This window comes from Pan paniscus, chromosome 1 (assembly GCF_029289425.2).
Source record: "Pan paniscus chromosome 1, NHGRI_mPanPan1-v2.0_pri, whole genome shotgun sequence".
Classification (NCBI taxonomy): Eukaryota; Metazoa; Chordata; class Mammalia; order Primates; family Hominidae; genus Pan; species Pan paniscus.
In genome coordinates, this window is record NC_073249.2 from 46,352,886 (window position 1) to 46,373,524 (window position 20,639).

General features: G+C 42.1%; 1 protein-coding gene across 4 annotated transcripts; it reads right to left on the reverse strand.

Moving 5' to 3' along the window:
* Positions 1–517: 517 nt before the first annotated feature.
* Positions 518–18,645, reverse strand: TMEM183A (transmembrane protein 183A). Of its 4 annotated transcripts, none has more exons than XM_003823001.7 (8): positions 17,788–18,645; positions 17,499–17,588; positions 16,555–16,722; positions 10,324–10,483; positions 9,232–9,412; positions 6,810–6,890; positions 4,416–4,571; positions 518–2,513 (listed from the first exon to the last, which is right to left on the reverse strand). In XM_003823001.7, exons 1-8 carry the CDS (start codon positions 17,894–17,896, stop codon positions 2,328–2,330), a joined length of 1,131 nt encoding a protein of 376 aa, XP_003823049.3. In that variant the 5' UTR covers positions 17,897–18,645; the 3' UTR covers positions 518–2,327. The 4 variants fall into 4 exon arrangements, with proteins under 4 accessions (XP_003823049.3, XP_034799837.1, XP_034799852.1 ...); XM_034943946.3 differs by having other exon boundaries at positions 10,324–10,480; positions 17,788–18,635; XM_034943961.3 differs by having other exon boundaries at positions 4,416–4,563; positions 10,324–10,480; positions 17,788–18,193.
* Positions 18,646–20,639: the final 1,994 nt, after the last annotated feature.

Consider the following 20,639-nt stretch of genomic DNA (forward strand, 5'->3'; position numbering starts at 1 on the left):
TTTCTTTTCTCGAGCTTATTTTATTATAATAAGGTATATACTACATATACAAAATACACATTAATCAACTGTTTATGTTATCAATAAGGCTTCCAGTCAACAGTAGGCTATTAAGTTTTGGGGCAGTCAAAAGTCATAGCAGATTTTCAACTGTGTGAGGGTCTGTGTCCGTAACTCTCACAGCGTTCAAGGATCAATTTATGATGCTTGACAGAGCAAAATCACGGTATATAACCTGTAGTCCAGAAAGTTCTAATTCTTCTTCGGGTGGTCTGGGGTCCTCACCAAAAGGAAATCCCTGAGACACTTCACATCCTGTCACTAATAAAGCATGCATCATGCTAGAAACGGCAACTCAGCCAATGCAGAGGAAGGCTGAAGCCAAGATAACCACTGGTAACACATTTTACCAAATGTTTGTCAATATTATGCTGAGAGAGAGCTGAGGCAGTATCTAGTACTGTATCTGTCACCATATCATGGAATTTGACACAAAAAACTCAGAGCTGAGTCAGAATACAATTATTAAGCCAAATTTATTTCACCCCCTTTTTAAAGGTACTCCTAAGCAGGGAACAATGCACCAAGACACTCCTGCTCCATGGCATCTTTAGTTCAGGCAACCTGGCAGGGACTGTGCTTCTCTCCTCCTGCCTCAAAAGAGGCAACTTTTAATTGTAGAGATCTGCAAAGTGCTCATTGTCCTTAGGTTGTCTGTTATCACTTAAATGCCCAAATTCTGTTTTTGACTGACCCAGGCTCACTCTGTGTGAACAGTTTTAATACCACCCTCAACGTGGGATAAGGTTAGCTGTTAGCAGCAAAATTAAGCAGATGCTTTCTAGGAATATTCCTAGGGAAGATGGTAAAAAAAAAAAAAAAAAAGTGAATTTAGCAGTTTGCCTCACAAGATTTTCACTTTTAAAGAATACTGTCTTACTGCCCACCTCCTGGCAATATCCAGGTAATATCGAGCTCACTGGTTAATTTTGGATGGTGGAGGGTGGGAGGAGAGACAAGCAGCAAGGTTTTCTCCTTAGCAAAACAGAAAAACGTGATTCTCTTCTCAGAGTACACCTGAACAACAGGAGTCATCTAAACAACAGGAGGACATAAGCATTTCTGCATGGACAGAAGACCAGGCTTCTGTAGGCACACAGGATGACAGCAGAAGCAGCACAGTACAGGGCAGAGCAAAGTCGCTAAGTGCTTATGGTTCAAGAGGCTGGTTTCAACATGCAATGCATTTTGTTAATGACGTTTTAGCCTAATAAATGCCCTTCTAACAGTTCAATGAAAGGGTCACTATCCTTCCTGAAATAACTTTCTTGGTTTTACATTTTATTCAGAAATACATATTTAAAAGATCATTTCATCAATCTTCTAAACTTTTTCGGCTGATTAGAATAACATATACCACAATCAATTTTTTACTTACCCTTTTACTTTTTTTTATCTATGTACACTCTGCCTACTCCTTTTTACCACCATCTACCACAAGAAAAATGAGACTCATCTTTTAAACTTATGGTACAACAAAAAGACCTGGGTCAGAATCTTGGCTCTGCATTTACTGGTGGTGTTATAGGTACAGTCACTAATTCCGTTTTCTCAACTATAAAATGGGAATAATATCACCTACTTTGCAAGACTGTGAGAAGTAGAGATACTATGTAAAGTTCCTGGTATAGTACCAAGGGTATAAAGTCATCATCACCATTATCAGCCTCATGCAAAAAAATACCTAAAATCCAAAACTGGCAAAAGAAAATGTATGCAATAAATATCACAAATTATTTTTTAAAAAAGATACACAAGTCAATCTGGTAAGATTCTGAAAACCCTGTCACCTGCTTTATTTCTGGAGAAGGGTAAAGGGAGAAGGGAAAATATTCACTTGAATTTGAGGGGCAGCTAAACTGGAAGCAACAATTTCAGGCCTCTAAGGTTCCTCTGATCCATAAGGGAATGCTGAAACTTCCTTGTTTGGAGATTCAAAGAGTTTAATTTTTCCCTACAGCAAGATCAACAATTTTCACTGGGATAAAAGAATAAAGAACAAACTCAATAGCACCAAATGGGGTTTTAACACAGAAAACAGGGCCACTCCTTTTAAATGCAAATTTTTACATTAAAATATGTTTATAAATCATAGTAGTTGTTTTCCCTCTTGATTCAACATTTCTCCCTCCCCTAACAGGAGCCCTAGAACCTGAAGAGCATGTACATTACTAACGAGATATACAATCCAGCCACCCTATCCAAACTGGAATCTGATTACTAATGGACTACACTCGAGGCTGCCCCCAAGGGATGGGAAGCAGTAACTACGCTCTCAGGGAGAATGGGTACTGAGGATGCCACCAGTCAAAGAGCCGAACGCTGTGCACTGGGTCCAGGATGACTTGCACACCCTGTTCACTGCGCAGTTTCCGACCACCATGGACAGGGGAATCTTGGAACACCAGTCTCACTCGATGATGCCGCATGTCTGTGCTCACATTGATAGTAAACTGAAATGGAAAAGCAAATTCAGTATCCAACTTACACAACCTTGGTTTCCAAGAGCTCACTCTGAAATGAAATAGTCCAGACTAATTTATACTGGCTAGGCCACAAGATTAATCTCTAAATTATAACACAAACACCTTTTTTTTTTTTTTTTTTGAGAAAGGACCTCGTTCTGTTGCCCAGGCTGTAGTGCAGTGATGTGATCTCGGCTCACTGCAACCTCCGCCTCCTGGGATCAAACGATTCTTGTGCCTCAGCCTCCCAAGTAGCTAGGAATATAGGCGTGCACCACCATGACCGGCTAATTTTTGTATTTTTAGTAGAGACAGGGTTTTGCCATGTTGGCCAGGCTGGTCTCAAACTCCTGACCTCAAGTGATCTGCCCACCTCGGCCTCCCAAAGTGCTGGGATTACAGGCATGAGCCACCACGCCCAGCCAACCTTTAAAGATATAAAAAATTAAGGAGAATTTTATAAGGCCTTCTCAGCTTCACGTTTAAACTATGCTAAAGAAAGCCTCCCTAATGAGCACTTTGGGAGGCTAAGGCAGGCAGATTGTCTGAGGTCAGGAGTTTGAGACCAGCCTGAGCAAACCCCATTTCTACCAAAAATACAAAAATCAGCTGGGTGTGGTGGCAGGCACCTGTAATCCCAGCTACTTGGGAGGCGGAGGCAGGAGAATCACTGGAAACCAGGAGACAGAGGTTGCAGGGAGCCGAGATTGCACACCACGGCACTCCAGCATGGACTACAGAGCGAGACTCCATCTCAAAAAAAACAAAACAAAACTGTATATATGACACAATCTCAATTATACAAAATTATTTGAGAGAGAGAGAGTACATACATCATATTAACAGACACATTAAGAGAACAGTTCCCAAAAGATTAATTGCAGTTACAGGATAGTGGAAGTCTAAGTCACCTTTACTTTGTCAGTATATTTATGTATTATTTGAAGTCATTTACCATTTTAAAAAAGCTACTTTCATTGTGGAAGGCGAACCTCATGTATTTCTGAATGTAAGCCTAAGATACAGAGAAGACAAATTACATGAACTCTCCAGTTGCCAAGCCAATGAAAAATTTTTAAAACCTGGAAAAATATGCCAGAGGCACATACGTTGTTTACTAATTACTGGCCAAGCCTTGAACAGTGATAATATCACACAAAGGACAGAGCTGAGCTGGTCACCCTGTATTTTAATATCCCATTTGTAACCCCATATGCATGCCTCAAGGTCCTGACATACAGTGCCCATGTATATATCTCATCATTCTTCCTAATAGGATAATCTTTCTCAATCATTAATCATCACTACACATGAAAATGCAAAAACATTCCCTTTCCTACAAAGAAGGAAACAAGGTGAAATACTCTCAGATATAATTAATGTCTCCACAAATCTGTCTGTTGCTAATATACAGGACTGAGTTCAAACTTTTTTTTTGAAAAAAGATACCTTCCTTCATGGTTAAATTTACAAATATCCTTCAAACCTCAGATATAGCAAAAATCTATAAAAAAGCTGAATGCAGTGGCTCACACCTATAATCTCAGCACTTGAGAGGCCGACGTGGAAGAACTGCTTGAGGCTAGGAGTCTGAGACAAGCCTCAGCAACGCTGTGAGACACCCATTGCAACAAAAAATAAAAATTAGCTAGGGGTGGTGGCGCACACCTGTAGTCCTAACTACTTGGGAGGCTGAAGCAAGAGGATAGCTTAAGCCCAGGAGTTTTGAGGTTGCAGTGAGTGATGATTCCATCACTGCACTTCAGCCTGAGTGACAGAGTGAGACCACGTCTCTTAAAAAAAAAAAAAAAAAGAAGAGCTGCGGTTCACCTCCTTTCAGAATGAAAAAAAAAAAAGGAGCTGAGAATGACATCCTGAGTCCCCACTTACCAGAGTAAATATCATTCCCATGACAATCGGAATAAAGATGAAATTGAGGGTGGTGACCTGCAGTAGGCAGCAGTCCTGGTCTGGATTGGTATGAACATCTTCGTACTGAACGGGAGGCTGCAATCCTCCTGTACACTTGCTCTTTAACCTAGGGGACTGAAGAGAACTGAGAATTAATCCAATGGCTTAGAAGAAACATTATATGGCTCTAAGAGTCCACCAAAGAAAATCCTATGGCTCAACTAAAGCTAGTGAGATACACTTTTATCTTCTCTCTTTATACATGTTTCTATACAGAGATCAAAGAAAACCTACCCTTTGAAAGAAGGGGAAATACATTTGGATGAGCAAATGTGGCAATGGGTTTATGCTTCGTTTAGATGGTATTCCTTGCCATCTGACAAGAAATGGAAACTTACAGCCTCTACCAGAGGTTCTACAATGTTTGAAAGACTGCAAATTCCTTGTAACTTGTCAGACTCCAAAGAACATCTGCTGCACAAAAGGGATGGAAGCAGAAGTGGCCACCTAATTCCAGACACCATAAAACAAAGGAATCACAAGTCTCGGAACTAAAGGAAAATCTCAGCATTCACTTTCCTGCAGTAATCCTAGTGTCTGCTTCTAGTCACATTTCACCACTAAGACTGCCTCTCAATCCCTTCTCAGAAAGGTCTATGGTGGACTTTCTACCAGTGTCTAATGGATATCACAGACTGTGCAGATCTTATTAAATGCAAGATATCAGAACTAAAATTCTTCCCCAGAACCATGTTTTTGAAATAAATCAATAGGAAAATAAGGTTTACTTTAATTACAAACTTATCTGTAACCCACCTGCCATCACGTGAGAATAATTCATAGTATTTGTGTCTCATCAGTGAGATACTAAGTAGAGGAGACAAGTGAAAACATCTCCCTCCCCACCCCATCCCCACACCCCCCACCCCACCCCATTCCATGTGTTTTCACCTGTCTCCCCTGTAATGAGTTTATGGGTTTTATATGCATAGTGAGAGAGAAACCCATAAACCTATTGCCATATCTGCTCATAATTCCACATAAGAATATAGGGTGATCATAATTACACCTAATAATACAGGTGTCCTTTGAGTAATACTGTCACTGTTCAAGGCTTGGACAGTAATCAGATTAGTAAACAATATATGTGCCTCTGGCATAATTTTTCCAGGTTTTAAAAAATTTTCATTGGCTTTGCAACTGGAGAGTTCATGTAATTTGTCTTCTCTGTCTCTTAGGCTTACGTTCAGAAATACATGAGGCTCCTCCTTCCACAATGAAAGCTTTTTTTAATGGTAAATAAGCTTAAATAATATATAAATATATTGACAAAGTAAAGGTGACTTAAGACTTCCACTATCCTGTAACTGCAATTAATCTTTTGGGAACTATTCTCTTAATATGTTCTCTTAACATTTATACTTCACTCTTAAATAATTCAGCATACACTTACATATAACCACATTATCATTATCACCCATAAGAAAATTAACAATTATTTCATCTTATCCATAGCACATTCTGATTTCCTAAATTGCCTCAAAATGTCTTTTATAGCTTTGTTCCCTTATCCAGGATCCACTCAAGATTTACTCTTTGCAGTAGGTTGTTATCCTTGTCTTTCAACACAGCATAGTTCCTCTTACCTTTTGTTTTCATGGCATTTCGGATTGAGTATCCCTTATCCAAAACGCTTAGGGCCAGAAGTGTTCCCCATTTTTTCAGATTTTGGAATATTTGCATTATACCAGTTGAGCATCTGAAATCCACAAACCCAAAATCCAAAATGCTCCAATAGGCATTTCCTTTGAGCATCAAGTTGCCACTCAGAAAGTTCCAGATTATGAGGCATTTCAGATTTTGGATTTTTAGGCTGTACACTGTTTTAGTAAGGCAATTTCATGCCTAGTGTTATGATTTGAATGTTTGTGTCTCCTCCAAAATTCATGTGGACACTTAATCTCCAACACAATAGTATTAAGAGGTAGGGCCTTTTTAGGAGGTGACCTACTGGGGAGGCCCTCCCTCATGAATGGGATTAAGGCCTTTATAAGAGAGTCTTCACACTAGGTTCAGCCCCTTTTGGCATTCCACCTTCCACCATGTGAGGACGAAGTGTTCCTCCCCTCTGAAGGATGCAATCAGACACCATCTTGGAAGCAAAGGGACCAGGCCCTCACCAAACACCAAACCTGCAAGTACCTTGATCTTGGACTTCCCAGCCTCCAGAACTGTTAAGAAATAAAGTTCATTCTTTTTAAGTTACCCAGAATCTGTGGTACTGTTATAGCAGCACAAACAGACTAAGAAAGATATCTAGGGAAATCTCTTAGAACAAGGTATTATCTGAAAAACAAAGAGAAGACCACGTACCTGTTTTTTGAACTTGAAGTTGAATTCCCACATTGGTTCCTGTCTGTTCCCAACAATCTTTCTGCACCAGAAAAGTAAGCACTATAAGAAAGTAAAAATAAAATAAACCAAGAAAAAGAAAAACAAAAAAATCAAAATACACTACAACCAAAATAATCACCAAAAACCTTTCTGTTTGACAGCTCTAAAGCCAGCCACGGTCCCAATGCTGAGATTTTACTTTGGCACAGATAGACCCCCAAGTTGACACTGGTGCAACATAAAAACGGACAATCCCAGGGCTGTTCAATAAGGACAGGAGGGACCAATATAAGTCAACCTCAGAGGCTACTGACATCAACTCCTATTGTTCTTATCATCAAAGACAGAAACATGGTATCTAGAGACTGGAGCATCCTCTCTGATTCAGCAGGCTAATCCTCTACATTAAAATGTAAGGAGAGCCAGCAGCCACCAGGCAAGATGATACAAGGCCATAAGGTAGGCAGAGAGGGCTGGCCCTATAATAGAAGCAAACTGCTCAGGACCTTCTGGGAGCAGACAGCCAGTAAGGAAACTACAGAGCTAGGCTGAATTCTGTCTAGAATAAGCCCCTCAGTGAAAGTCAGGCTACAGCTAGGGTTAAGCACAAGAAGTGAAGTACCTCCCAGGGGATAAGGGGTGGGTCGTCCGCCGTGCCAGCTGTCCTGCCCTTCAGACATGCCCTGTACGTCCTGCTGTTCCATCAAAATTAATGGGCTTGGCTTTAAGGGGAAAACACTTCTGCTGCCATCACAACGGCTCCAGTGTCCCACACAAGCTATGCTACTGAAAAGAGAGAGAGGGGGAATCAAATACGAAAAGCTGGAGTCCAGAAACATGGGACAACTTCCTTTAGGCATGCTGGCAACTCCCTGAATGCCACGCAATCATGGGTATACAAGTGGCAAGGCCATGCACGGGATACCTGCCACTGCAGGCCCCATACCCTCTTCAGAAGATCTCTAACAAGGCACAAAAGCAGCAGCCAGATGGCCTGGGCTTACTATCTGGATTAAGACCTTAGTTTTCATTCTACTTTGGCTTTTTACAGTCCACTTTAAAAAAATTAATAGACAATGATAAGAATATGAAGATAGGGGTATTTTAGAATTTAGGCAGTAGCACTTGCATTGTGCACTGGAGCCGCTAAGATGTGTCAAGCATGAGGAGTTTGCCCAATGCTGCTCTGCCCCAAGCAATTGATTCACTCCTGGCATGGCTAACTTTGGGATGATCCCCATGCTCACCACAGTTAATCTGACACTATCAAATGTTTTGGGGGAAAGGGACACTGTAAATGTGAGAAGATACACTGTCCACTCATATTACAAGCAGAAGCAGCTGCTAGGTGAAATCCTACTCTCCCGGCATTCTACTCCTTCTCTAAATCCACCAGTTAGCATGATATTAAATTGAGCTCAGCCAACAGCCCTGACCACCTCAGTTTACAAGGCTGGGGGGAACCTCGATAATCTTGAAATCAAAAGTACCCTTTTAATTAATATGTATTAGGTAGGATATGATCACCCTAGAGCTAAACTAGGGGAGAAGAATCATTATATAATGTGCAATACCATAAAAACAAACTACAAGAGAATGGGAAATGCTATGGAACATCAGATTTGGGGTAGGAACAGAGTAACCTTGTTTGCCAAAGGTGATTTAGTAATTTCATCAGGTAGGAGAAAAAGAGAGAATGGACCAAAGGCTAGTAGACATATTTACAAATCAGAAGAATGACAGAAACTTGAATATAAATATATGAATATAAAGTATCAGGGAAATCCTGAGATAAAAAGAGCCTAGAACACAGAAAGAACTTGAGAGAACTAAGGTTTATGAATCAAGGTACCTTATAGTCTATGAGATGACCTACCAGAGCCTGGCAATAGCCTGGCACAGGGCACTTCCAAATGCTACAGAAGTCAAGTCTACACCAGAATCCTTAAGGAGGTCAACAATAAAGGGGAATCCCTGATGTCAAGGTTGCATTAGAAAGAGAAAAATAGTGAGATGTTCATGTTATACCTCTGTACTGTGATTTAAAGCCCCTCTTAAAAATTACAGCATTCGTCTACCATTTGAGTTATGCTCTTCCTAGCCCAAACCATCAAAACCATTATATCTAGAGTGGTCCAATGTACAATGTATGCAAATACATTAAAATAAAAAGAATAAGGAATACACTAAAAGCACCAGAAAGCTTTAAGGTAAGATAAGCCAGCCAGCACAGCAGAAAGGTCTTGGAGAAGTGAAATCTCTGAGCCCTGAAGTTTACATTAGTCCCCTAGCAGCCTGGGACCTACACCCCTCCCCATCAAGGAAGCTGGAGACAAGCCATGATAACAGGCCTACCATACAAGAGTTCATTAGTCAAACCCCAACACAAATTCTCACTTACTTTGGAATTCTTTAATGTGCTGGGGGTGCTTTCTGGAATGGCTGGATTCTTGGAGATTCGAGCAGCAAATGGCTCATACATATGGTACAGAGATCGGATCACACAAGCCCGGAGACAGCGCAGCTTCTCCATTGACTCTGGTCGCAGACGCAAAGGCAGGGAAGCATCCAGCGTGTAGTGCCTGAAACATGACACATTACTCCTACCAATATGTGACCTGTCTCTCCTGCTCTAGGTCAGTTTTCTAAGACTCCTGGTCTCTGTATGAACTTTACTGCACTATTCCACTGGCCAGTAGATAGCCTGTCCCCAGTGCTACTTGACCTCTTGGCGACTTTTACGTCTTTGCCTTGTAATCCAGCAGTTCTCCATCCATTTTTAAAGTTGAAGTCCTCACTTTTTCACTGAACAAAAGAGCAAACTCTGAATTGGTATCAGTATATTATGCTTTAGCTGCTCAAAAAGAACCTGTCCTGGAGGAACCTATACTGGCGAAGAGCCACCAGGTTCTCCAGTCAGATCTCACAGTGAGTTCTCTACTCCTTTCTACTTCAACATTCCTTCCCACCACAGCCTGACAGTTTACAATTGTCACTACACTTCCATACCTAGCATCAAAAACTAGCCCTTTTACTAATCATATAATTTACCTACTCCTCACCACTACAACTATACATAAGGCTGCATAAATACAAAAACTGTGTAATACTTAAAGACAACTAGCAAATCTAAGCAACACCTAATCCAGCTGGAAAGATGAGCAGATAGGCATCTGTAGCTTTAAACATTCTAGCTAAAATAAGCCTCTGAAGAAAAGTCAAAGACTCTTCTATCTGGGACTTGAAGCAAGACGTTTTGCTGAAAGTGGATACTGGAGTGGGGAAGGAGGCAACCACACGGAAGACAATTACCTGGATAATTAATAATATCAAATTTAAATTAGAGAGGGGCTCAAGGAGTCCAAAGCTGGGTCATGCCCAGACATGGAGTAGAGAAAGTGAAAAGAGGTCACCATCCAGTGAGTAGCTCCAAATCACAAACAGTAATGAAATCAGCCACACAGATAAAAGAGTGAGCTCTCTGTGGTCGCACCTTCGGTACAACCTGGTCCAAAAGGCAGCAGTGCAAGTGACAGTCCAGGCATTCTTACAAATCAGGGAAAAATTCACAATGTCCTCAGGACGGATATAGGAGGCCAGCAATAGCCAAATATCCATGGGATACTCTTCTCCTCCAGCCCCGTCCAGTTCTTCTGAAACAAAAAAAAGAATAATCTCTGATCTTCTACACCATATCTAAAGATACTCGATAATTTCATTTCTCCCAAGGATTGATTGCACAGTTAAGAAAATGGTTTTAAATAGGTCCAAGGAAACCCCTCAAACTTATCATTTCCTGCTCATCCTAGCTGCTGGAAACTTTTACCTCCTGTTGCCCAAGTAAATAGGTTTTGTTCTTAGGGCCTTTATTTAACAACTATTGGCAATACCATTTTGAAGTTTAACTTTTTTTTTTGAGACAGAGTCTCACTCTGTTGCCCAGGCTGGAATGCAGTGGTGCCCAGGCTAGAATGCAGTGGTGCAATCTCAGCTCAGTACAACCTCCGCCTCCTGGTTTCAAGCAATTCTCATGCCTCAGCCACCAGAGTAGCTAGGACTACAGGCACACTCCACCGCACCCAGCAAATTTTTGTATTTTTAGTAGGGATGGGGTTTCACCACGTTGACCAGGCTGGTCTCGAACTCCTGGCCTCAAGTCATCCACCCGCCTTGGCCTCCCAAAGTGCTGGGATTACTGGCGTGAGCCACTGCACCTGACCATCATTTTAAAGTTTCAAAAGTGCCTTTGCACATGTTGTCTCATTCAACTCTAATAATTCTTCAATGGAATAAGAAAAATATTATTGCGCCCATTTTACTAATAAGAAAACAAAACCTTGCCACTCAGTCAAGGGAAATAGAACCAAGATTTTCTGACTCCGAATTCCAGCTTTATGCTATTAAGCCCTGCTCATGGTTTCTCTTTAAGTCTCCACCCACTAAACATTTTCAGTCAGGAAAAAAAACAAAATTGACTTTAAGATGGTATAGGGAGGCCGGGCGTAGTGGCTCACGCCTGTAATCCCAGCACTTTGGGAGGCCAAGGCAGGCAGATCACGAGGTCAAGAGATCGAGACCATCCTGGCCAACATGGTGAAACTCCATCTCTACTAAAAATACAAAAATGAGCTGGGCGTGGTGGCACGTGCCTGTAATCCAGCTACTTGGGAGGCTGAGGCAGGAGAATCGCTTGAACCAGGAGGTGGAGGTTGCAGTGAGCTGAGATGGCACTTAGGCCGGGCACGGTGGCTCACGCCTGTAATCCCAACACTTTGGGAGGCCGAGGTGGGCGAATCGCGAGGTCAGGAGATCGAGACCATCCTGGCTAACACAGTGAAACCCCTTCTCTACTAAAAAATACAAAAAAATTAGCCAGGCGTGGTGGCAGCTGCCTGTAGTTCCAGCTACTTGGGAGGCTGAGGCAGGAGAATGGCATGAACCCAGGAGGCGGAGCTTGCAGTGAGCTGAGATAGCGCCACTGCACTCCAGCCTGGGCGACAGAGTGAAACTCCATCTCAAAAAAAAAAAAAAGTGTCCCTATCTCTTCCTTCTTCAGAACTCATTAGCATTAATTCTCTTGACCTTGATGTCCACTATACTTCTCAGGTTCAGGTAATACACATGCTTTGTAAAGATACCTGAATCTGAGCTAATCCTAACCTTAACCCTTATTTCAAACCTAGTCATAGAACTATCCTAAAATGACCAGCTTTCTTCCTTCCTGGGGAAAAAGCCCCTACACCATCTCCCCAAAGTTGCCCCTGCTTTTCTAGCTAACTGCTTCCTACAGCTCTATGATTAGATCAGGTTATTTGGTTAGGTTCTTCACAACAGAGACCCAATATGTCTAAAACATCATCATCTTTTCTAATTCTTATCCTTCTTATAATCTCCAGTAATCATGCAAGACACAGTCTACCATGTCTAGGCCCCACTTTCTCCCACATTACCTCTTCTCTCTTTGAAAGAGAAGGCAAACGACTATTAAAATTTCCTCTATTGTGGCTGAGTGCAGTGGCTCATGCCTGTAATCTCAACGCTTTGGGAGGCCAAGGTGGGAGGATGGCTTGAGCCCAGGAATTCGAGATCGGCTTGGGCAACACAGTCTCTACAAAAAACTTAAAAATTAGCCAGCCATGGTGGTGCATGCCTGTAGTCTCTGCTACTCAGGAGGCTGAGGTGCAAGGATCAATCAAGCCCAGGATGTCGAGGCTGCAGTGAGCCATGACTGCACCACTGCAATCCAGCCTGGGCAACAGAGTGAGTCCCTGTCTCAAAACACCAAAACAAAAACCAAAAAAACAAACAAAAATTTCCTCTACTGAGACCCATAAGGACTTTTACAAAGCAGAGTGCTATTACAAATTTTCTGTCTTTAGAGACAAAATTTAGTAAATAATGAAGAATTGTCAGTGTTTTATACATAATTATTAAGAGCTTTCAAAACGAAGGAAATAGAATCAGTAAATGAAAGCTTCATGGAGATAAATCATGAAGGACATGAAGAATTTTGATAGGCATAGGTTAAGAGGAAAAGCATGTCAAGTGAGTAAGTGCTAACATGAAACCAAGGGACTCAGAAAAGCAAAACATGTGAGAACAGTAAACAGAAAAGTCTAACAAGATTTTAATAACATTGAGAAATTACTGTTAAGTCTTTTAGATATGATAATGGTATTTTTAAAAAGATAACTACTAAAATATTTACAGAGATGATGATGGTATATCTGGAAATTGTTTCAAAATAACCGTGTGTGTGTGTGTGTGTGTGTGTAGTGGGGAGTAATGGTTGAAGTAAAAATGGCCGTTACAAAATAACCGTGTGTGTGTGTGTGTGTGTGTGTGTGTGTGTGTGTGTGTGTGTGTGTGTGTGTGTGTGTGTGTGTGATGGAGTGGGGGGTAATGGTTGAAGTAAAAATGGCCGTTGAATTGACAGCATATAAAAACAAAATGTTAATTAAAAAAAGAAAGAGAAAAAAAACTTTTTAATAGCCATGAGTTGATCATTGTTGAAGCAGGGAATAGTTATATGGAGTTATAATCAGACTATTCTCTCTTCTTCTACATGTTTCATTAAAAAAAAGGCTTTTAAAAAAAGAAGAAAAATACATTATACCTGCTAAAACAATAAAATAAAAAGAAATTTAAAAAGAAAAAAAAAAAAAAAAGACCAGTCTGATGGAATGGAGAAACCTAATGGAGGTAAAGTAGAATAAGGAAGTAAAATATGAATTATGGTTAAGTGCCTGTAAGCCATAAATCATGTATCTGATAAGTGACTAGTAATCTGAATAGATAAAGAAGTCTTACAATTCAATAATAAAAAGATAGCCGGGTGCGGTGGCTCACACCTGTAAACCCAACACTTTGGGAGGCCGAGGCAGGTGGATCACCGGAGGTCTGGAGTTCGAGACCAGCCTGACCAATATGGAGAAATCCCATCTCTACTAAAAATTACAAAAAATTAGCTGTGCATGGTGGTGCATGCCTGTAATCCCAGCTACTCGGGAGGCTGAGGTAGGAGAATCGCTTGAACCCGGGAGGCAGAGGTTGCAGTGAGCCGAAATCATGACATTGCACTCCAGCCTGGTCAACAAGAGTGAAACTCCATCTCAAAAAATAAAAAAATAAGAAGAAGAAGGTAACCCAATTTAAAAATGGGCAAATATCATTAGCCATCAGGGAAATGCAAATCAAAACCACAAGGAGATAGATACCAATCCACATCCATTATAATTTAAAAAGTCAGACAATAACAAGTGTTGATAAGGATGTAGAGAAACTGGAACTCTTATACACTGCTGGTGGAAATATAAAACGATGCACACACTTTGGAAAACAGTTTGGCAATTCCTCCAAAAGTTAAACATAGAGTTTCTGTATAATCCAGCAATTTCACTCCTATCTAACCAAAACTAAAAAAACCTATGTCCACAGAAAAACTTGTCCATGAATGTTCACAGCAGCATTATTCATAGCAGCCAAATAAAAAGGAATAAAAAAGAATGAGATACTGATACATGCATAGTATGGATGAACCTTGAAAACATTATGCTAAATGAAAGAAGCTACATGCAAAAGACTATATATTGTATGATTCCATTTACATGAAATGTCAGAATAGGTAAGTCTGTAGAGACAGAAAGTAGATTAGTGGTTTCCAAGGGCTGGAGGAGGATTTGGAATGAGAAGGGATGCTAATAAGTATGGGGTTTCTTTTTAGAGTAATGGAAATGTTCTAAACTTAGACCATGTTGATGGTTGCACAACTCTGTGAATATGCTAAAACCACTGAATTGTACACTTTAAAGGAATAAATTTTATCTCAATTTTTTGTTTTAAGTCAAAGCCATTCTGTGGAACAAGTCCAAAACAACAAGAAGATAAATCCCTAATAGAATGGTGATAAGTAGTGATTTCAAGTGAAAAATTAAGGACAAAGAAGTATGAAGAATGTCAATACTGGTTGAGTATCCCTTATCAGAAATGCTCAGGACCAGTAGTGTTTCAGATTTTGGCTTTTCCCGCATTTTGGAATATCTTGACCGTACTTATTGGTCGAGCAGCCCTAATCGAAAATCAGAAATCCAAAGTGCTCCAATAAGCATTTCCTTTCAGCATCATGTCATTGCTCCAAAAATTTCAAATTTTGGAGCTTTTCAGATTTGGAATGCTTGACCTGTATTAATTTTGGGATCCTGAAAAAGAGGGATATGACTAACAATAACTAGAATAATTCCAAAGCAATCATACCATTAATTTCATTAACTTATTATTTCAATATACTTTAACAAATAAAAATATCTATTATCTGATTCTCAGGTACAGGTGAAAGTGCTGGTAAATCTGAGACCAAAAATACACACATCATTTACTATTTTTTTTTTTTTTTTTTTTTGAGACAGAGTCTTGCTCTGTCGCCAGGCTGGAGATGTAGTGGCGCAATGCAATCTCGGCTCACTGCTACCTTCGCCTCCCAGGTTCAAGCGATTCTCCTGCCTCAGCCTCCCTGGTAGCTGGGACTACAGGTGCACACCACCACGCCCAGCTAATTTTTGTATTTTTAGTAAAGACAGGGTTTCACCATAATGGCCAGGATGGTCTCGAACTCCTGACCTTGTGATCTGCCCACCTCAGCCTCCCAAAGTGTTGGGATTACAAGCGTGAGCCACCATGCCTGGCCTCACCATTATTTATCGGCTTTCACCTAAACGTAGCTGATCATCAGAACCACTTTAGCTTTAAAAATTCTGGGCTAAGCATGGTAGCTTATGCCTGTAATCTCAGCACTTTGGGAGGCCAAGGTGGGTGGACTGCTTGAGCCCAGGAGCTCAAATCTAGCCTAGGCAACATAGTGAGACCCCTGTCTACCAAAAATAGAAAAAATTAGCAGGCATGATGACATAGCACCTGTAGTCCCAGCTACTCAAAAGGCTAAGATGGGGGGATCGCTTAAGCCTGGGAAGTCAAGGCTGCAGTGTGCCATGATCTTTCCACTACACTGCAGCCTAGGCAAGAGACCAAAACCCTGCCTCAAAAAAAAAATAAAATAAAAATTCTGAGTTCCACCCCAAGAGATTCTGACTCATTAAGTCTGAAGGAAAACCCTGAATCTGAATGATGGTTTGGCACGTTATATTATCATCAGTTTATTATTCTTTGTTTCATTTGTGTACATTTCATTGCCATTAGGATATAAAAAAATCACCTACTTTTCTATTTCCCACAGTACTTATTAGACATAAAGCAGACATTACTAATTGCAGAGCACTTAAAAGCCCACGATAATGTCTATGTTTGTGTGTAACAAAACTAGTTAACGTAAAATCCACATACTTCGGAAAACATTTTTTGGTTACATCTCTGCTTCCTTACACATTCAGAAATCCAGAAATGCAAAGGCCTTTTATTTTCACATTGCCTTATGGGTTTTTACCTGATAATAACATGTTCTCAATGAAGGGCTACTAGAGTCCAGTTCACAGCTCCAGAACTCTACTAACACGTACTAATCTCTTTCCCTCCGGAATTCAGACAAAAGAAAAAAGAAAGCCCAGGTGTATTAAATCCTGTCCCACTACCAAGGTTCTTAGGGAGAGCCAAGTTTTCTTTAAACTCTCCTGGTATCACCTCTTATATCTCCTCCTGTGCTACTGGGAAAGTAACATCTTCAATTTGTCACCACAGGCAGGTCTAATAAACCAAAAGAGAACAAGCTCCATACCTTTGTGTCTCTTGCTTTTCTTTTTTCTGGAGACAGTTCTCTCATGGATGCTTTCCTCCTGGGCATCCATCTCATCACTGCTGTCGATGATGTCACAGGGCTCACCAGCCCCAGAAAGAGCTTCCTCTGCAGGAACCTGAGAGGCTTCCAAGCCACAAAGAGATTTTACTAGAAGAAAATAAAAGGAGAATGAGATGGCACACAGCTCCACCCAGAAATACAAACAACTTAGCCAAGGTATCAGCATCCATTCAGGAAAGGGGGGAAAAAAACATCGTTGAGAGAGAAAGGTGAGAATCTGTCACCAAAAAAAATAAAGATTTTAGTATTTTAAATACAAAAAAAAAAAGGAAAGCAATGGGCAAACTGACTCCAAAGTTGCAGAAACTCCTTTTTTCAGCCCTGAAGAAAAAAGGTGTGTACAATTTTTCCACTATAAACCCTGCAGGATAAAAGCTGATTTGTATTCTCATAAGGTCTACAGAGAAATGTTTGAGACAAATTGAATCCAATTTAATCCTGGTCCTGAGCTGGAGGCAGTAGGTGTCATAAAACACAAGTCTCAGACCCATGAGTAAACAGACTGAAAGCAAGAGAAACACCGGAAAAGGAAAAGAACACTCCAAGGTTATTAAACAAGGAAGCAAACTGCAGAGTAAAACATGTGAACTACAGCAAAGAGATTAATAACCAAGAAGAATGCAGTGGAAACTAAAAAGTATGCAAACATGTTTTTAAATGCAAAGAAAGAAAATATTTCTGCTTTCTGCTACAGAAACTGCTACTCTTGACTAATCCTCCTCCACCCCCAATATGTAAGTTAACACTAACGAAAGCAAACACGGTTACAGGAAGACGACTAAAGGACTGCAAGAAAAACAGAAAATAAAATACCTAGTTCTGTCTTCGCGGCATGAGTCTTTAAAGGCTCGCGCAAAGCTTACCTTCCTGCTGAACAGCGTTGGCTACGGCTTTCTTGACTCGTCCAGACCTCACGACCGCTGGATCCGAGTTGGCGTAATCCGCCACGGTCACTGCAACACAGCACCAACCCTCAAGGAAGAGGCCTTCTCTCGTCAGCGTCTTCCCCGCCAACACCTCCTCCTCGCTGCAGGCCCCCGGACCGAGCCGCCCTCCAGCCGCGGGCACGCGAGCGCTCACCTCGGCACGGTCCAGCCCCCTCCCAGCCGCCAGCCCCCAGAATGTTTCAGCGCCCCTGCCCCCCTCGCCCACCTCGGCCGGAGCAGGCGTCGTGGGCCCGGAACTTGAGTCGCTTTCCTCTCTTGGGCATGGCGACCGTATCGGGGCGAGGCCTGCCTAGCGGGCCGGGCCCCCGGGCCATGTCTCCGGCCGGAGAGCCGGCCCCGGGAGCCGCAAGCCAGCTCCGCCCGGCTCCGCGGCCATCCCACACCGGAGGCCGCTAACTCTCGCGAGAACATAGGTCCGGGTTCCGAGTCGCGTTGACGGACGACGCCTCTCCACGCGAACCAATCATCGCCAGGTGCAAGGATACGTCATCATCCGGCACCCGCGAATCAAGCTGGGTCCGGGTTCCAGGTGGAGAGAGAGCTGTTGTACTGGGTGGTGTTGGGTGTCGCCGTACCTCGTGTGAGATGAATGGTGTCTCAGAACCATAGCCCACACCTGTGTTGATTAGAATTGAGAGTTTACATCCTGGTCTCCGGGATTCTTCTTAGTAACTCCTCTGTCCACACTCCAGGTCCACTTCAGCACCAAAATGCATATACACTGTCATCTTCGTGCTCCATCTCGGACCACAGAGACTGAGCGCCTGCTAGTCTAACATAGGTCTGTAAGAGTCTTCACTCTATTTTACGAAAGCTATAAATAAATTTCTGAATTCTCAAAATAGGAGAAGGAGTTCTTAAAAGCTTCCAATCGGCCGGGCGCGGTGGCTCACGCCCCTAATCCCAGCACTTTGGAAGGCCGAGGCGGGCGGATCACGAGGTCAGGAGATCGAGACCATCCTGGCTAACACGGTGAAACCCCGTCTCTACTAAAAATACAAAATATTAGCCGGGCTTGGTGGCGGGCGCCTGTAGTCCCGGCTACTCGGGAGGCTGAGGCGGAAGAATGGCATGAACCCGGGAGGCGGAGCTTACAGTGAGCTGAGATCGGGTCACTGCACTCCAGCCTGTGCGACAGAGCAAGACTCCGTCTCAAAAAAAAAAAAAAAAGTTTCCAATCTATCACCATATAAGGTTAGCCGAGAGAAAGGACGAAAGAGAGACCCAGGGTCAGCCGAGGAAGTTCATTAACCTGACGGCTGCTCCACCACAGACAGAGGAGGCACCCCTGAGCTTACAAAATGAGGGGTTTATATGGGGGAGAGAGACCCTGGGGTTGTTTGCTGGTTAGTTTTGCCACATATTAGCTTGTGACGTTTATTACAGGAGGGTGTAGGTAAAGTTTGTTTATGCTTCCCATCACCTTCCCCTGTGCGGTCCGGATGATTTGTAATTGGGGTTTGTTTATTGCAGCAAGGTCTGATAAGTGAAGTCTGCTGGCTTCATAAGGACTTAGAAGTGTAAAGAGGCTTGGGGGAAGAAGAGTTGCAGAGCATTAGGGGGAGGGGTGGGCGGCACGGAGAGGTTTGGGGGAAGTGTCGGCAGTACCAAGAAGCTTTTTGGGGCAGTTTGTTCCTAACACACCATACCTCCAAAAAACTACTAGAAGCATCCATGAAAAACTATCGCAGAGGCAGGAAGGTCACTTGAGTCCAGGAGGTCAAGGCTGCAGTGGGCCATGATTGCGCCACTGCACTCCAGCCTGGGCGACAGAGCGAGACCCTGCCTCAAAAAAAAAAAAGGAGAAAAAAAAAATAACGTCTTTCCTTTGTATTGAGACAGAAGCGAGTCACTGAGTGAAGATTACAGAACTGTAAGGGAGCAGGACCCTGGGCTAGTATTATCAGGCGTCTGAGCCCAAGCCAAGCCACCGCATCCCTGGTGACTTGCCCGTGTACGCCCAGATGGCCTGAAGTAACTGAAGAATCACAAAAGTGAAAATGCCCTGCCCCGCCTTAACTGATGACATTCCACCACAAAAGAAGTGAAAATGGCCAGTCCTTGCCTTAAGTGATGACATTACCTTAAGTGATGACATTACCTTGTGAAAGTCCTTTTCCTGGCTCAAAAAGCTCCCCCACTGAGCACCTTGCGACCCCCACTCCTGCCCACCAGAGAACAAATCCCCTTTGACTGTAATTTTCCTTTATCTACCCAAATCCTGTAAAACGGCCCCACCCTTATCTCCCTTCACTGACTCTCTTTTCCGACTCAGCCCGCATAAGAAGTTATTTGGTTCCCTAAGTTATTCTCCTTTATCCTTCTAACTTCCTTGCAGCTCCTAAAAGGTGATAATCCCTGGCTGGTGAAACTTAGGACCCAGGCATCCAATCCACTGGATATACCAGAGAGTATCTTATTTTCAGTCTAACGAGCTAGCACCAAGTTTGTTAGGAGAAAAACCTCAGGCCTTTTACTAACATTATGTAACAGACTACCACCAGGAGTCTTGCTAATAGGCTTGAATCAATTAGGAATTAAAATTGAAGCTGAAGAGAATTGATTACAATTATGAAATATTCAAATTTAATTTATCTAAAGTTACAACATGAAACAAATGTCTAATAAACTGTTAACAAAAGAAAATTCTTTCAAATAAGGTTTCTATTTATATGTAATTCATGTTTGTAGTCCAGTTCAAAATGCAGATGGTAAGTGCTGAGGCTTCTCATTTCACAACGTTATCAATAAAAAATTCATGGCCGGGTATGGTGGCTCACGCTTGTAATCCCAGCACCTAGGGAGGTGGAGGCGGGAGGATACTTGAGCTCAGGAGTTTGAGACCTGCCTGGGCAACAAGACCCCATTCTCCACAAAAAGGTAAAAAAAAAAAAAAAAGACCAAAAAAAAGTGTAATAAAAATTTCACAAGGTTCACATAGATGTAGATTTCTACTCATGTGGCACCCTGTTGAAAACACTCAGGCATTCAGATTCTGGAGGAAATCAAAGGTACAAGAAACATAAACCCTATTACAATGTCACTATAAAAAACTTG

Bases quoted from the DNA above. Each gene is read 5' to 3' on its own strand.
- TMEM183A (XM_003823001.7), bottom strand. From the start codon at position 17,896: ATGGCCCGGGGGCCCGGCCCGCTAGGCAGGCCTCGCCCCGATACGGTC. The intron at 16,723-17,498 runs GTAAGCTTTGCG...ATTTTCTTCTAG, and splicing joins CAACGCTGTTCAGCAGGAAG to TAAAATCTCTTTGTGGCTTG. The intron at 2,514-4,415 runs GTAAGTGGGGAC...TTTCCATTTCAG, and splicing joins TGGGAATGATATTTACTCTG to TTTACTATCAATGTGAGCAC.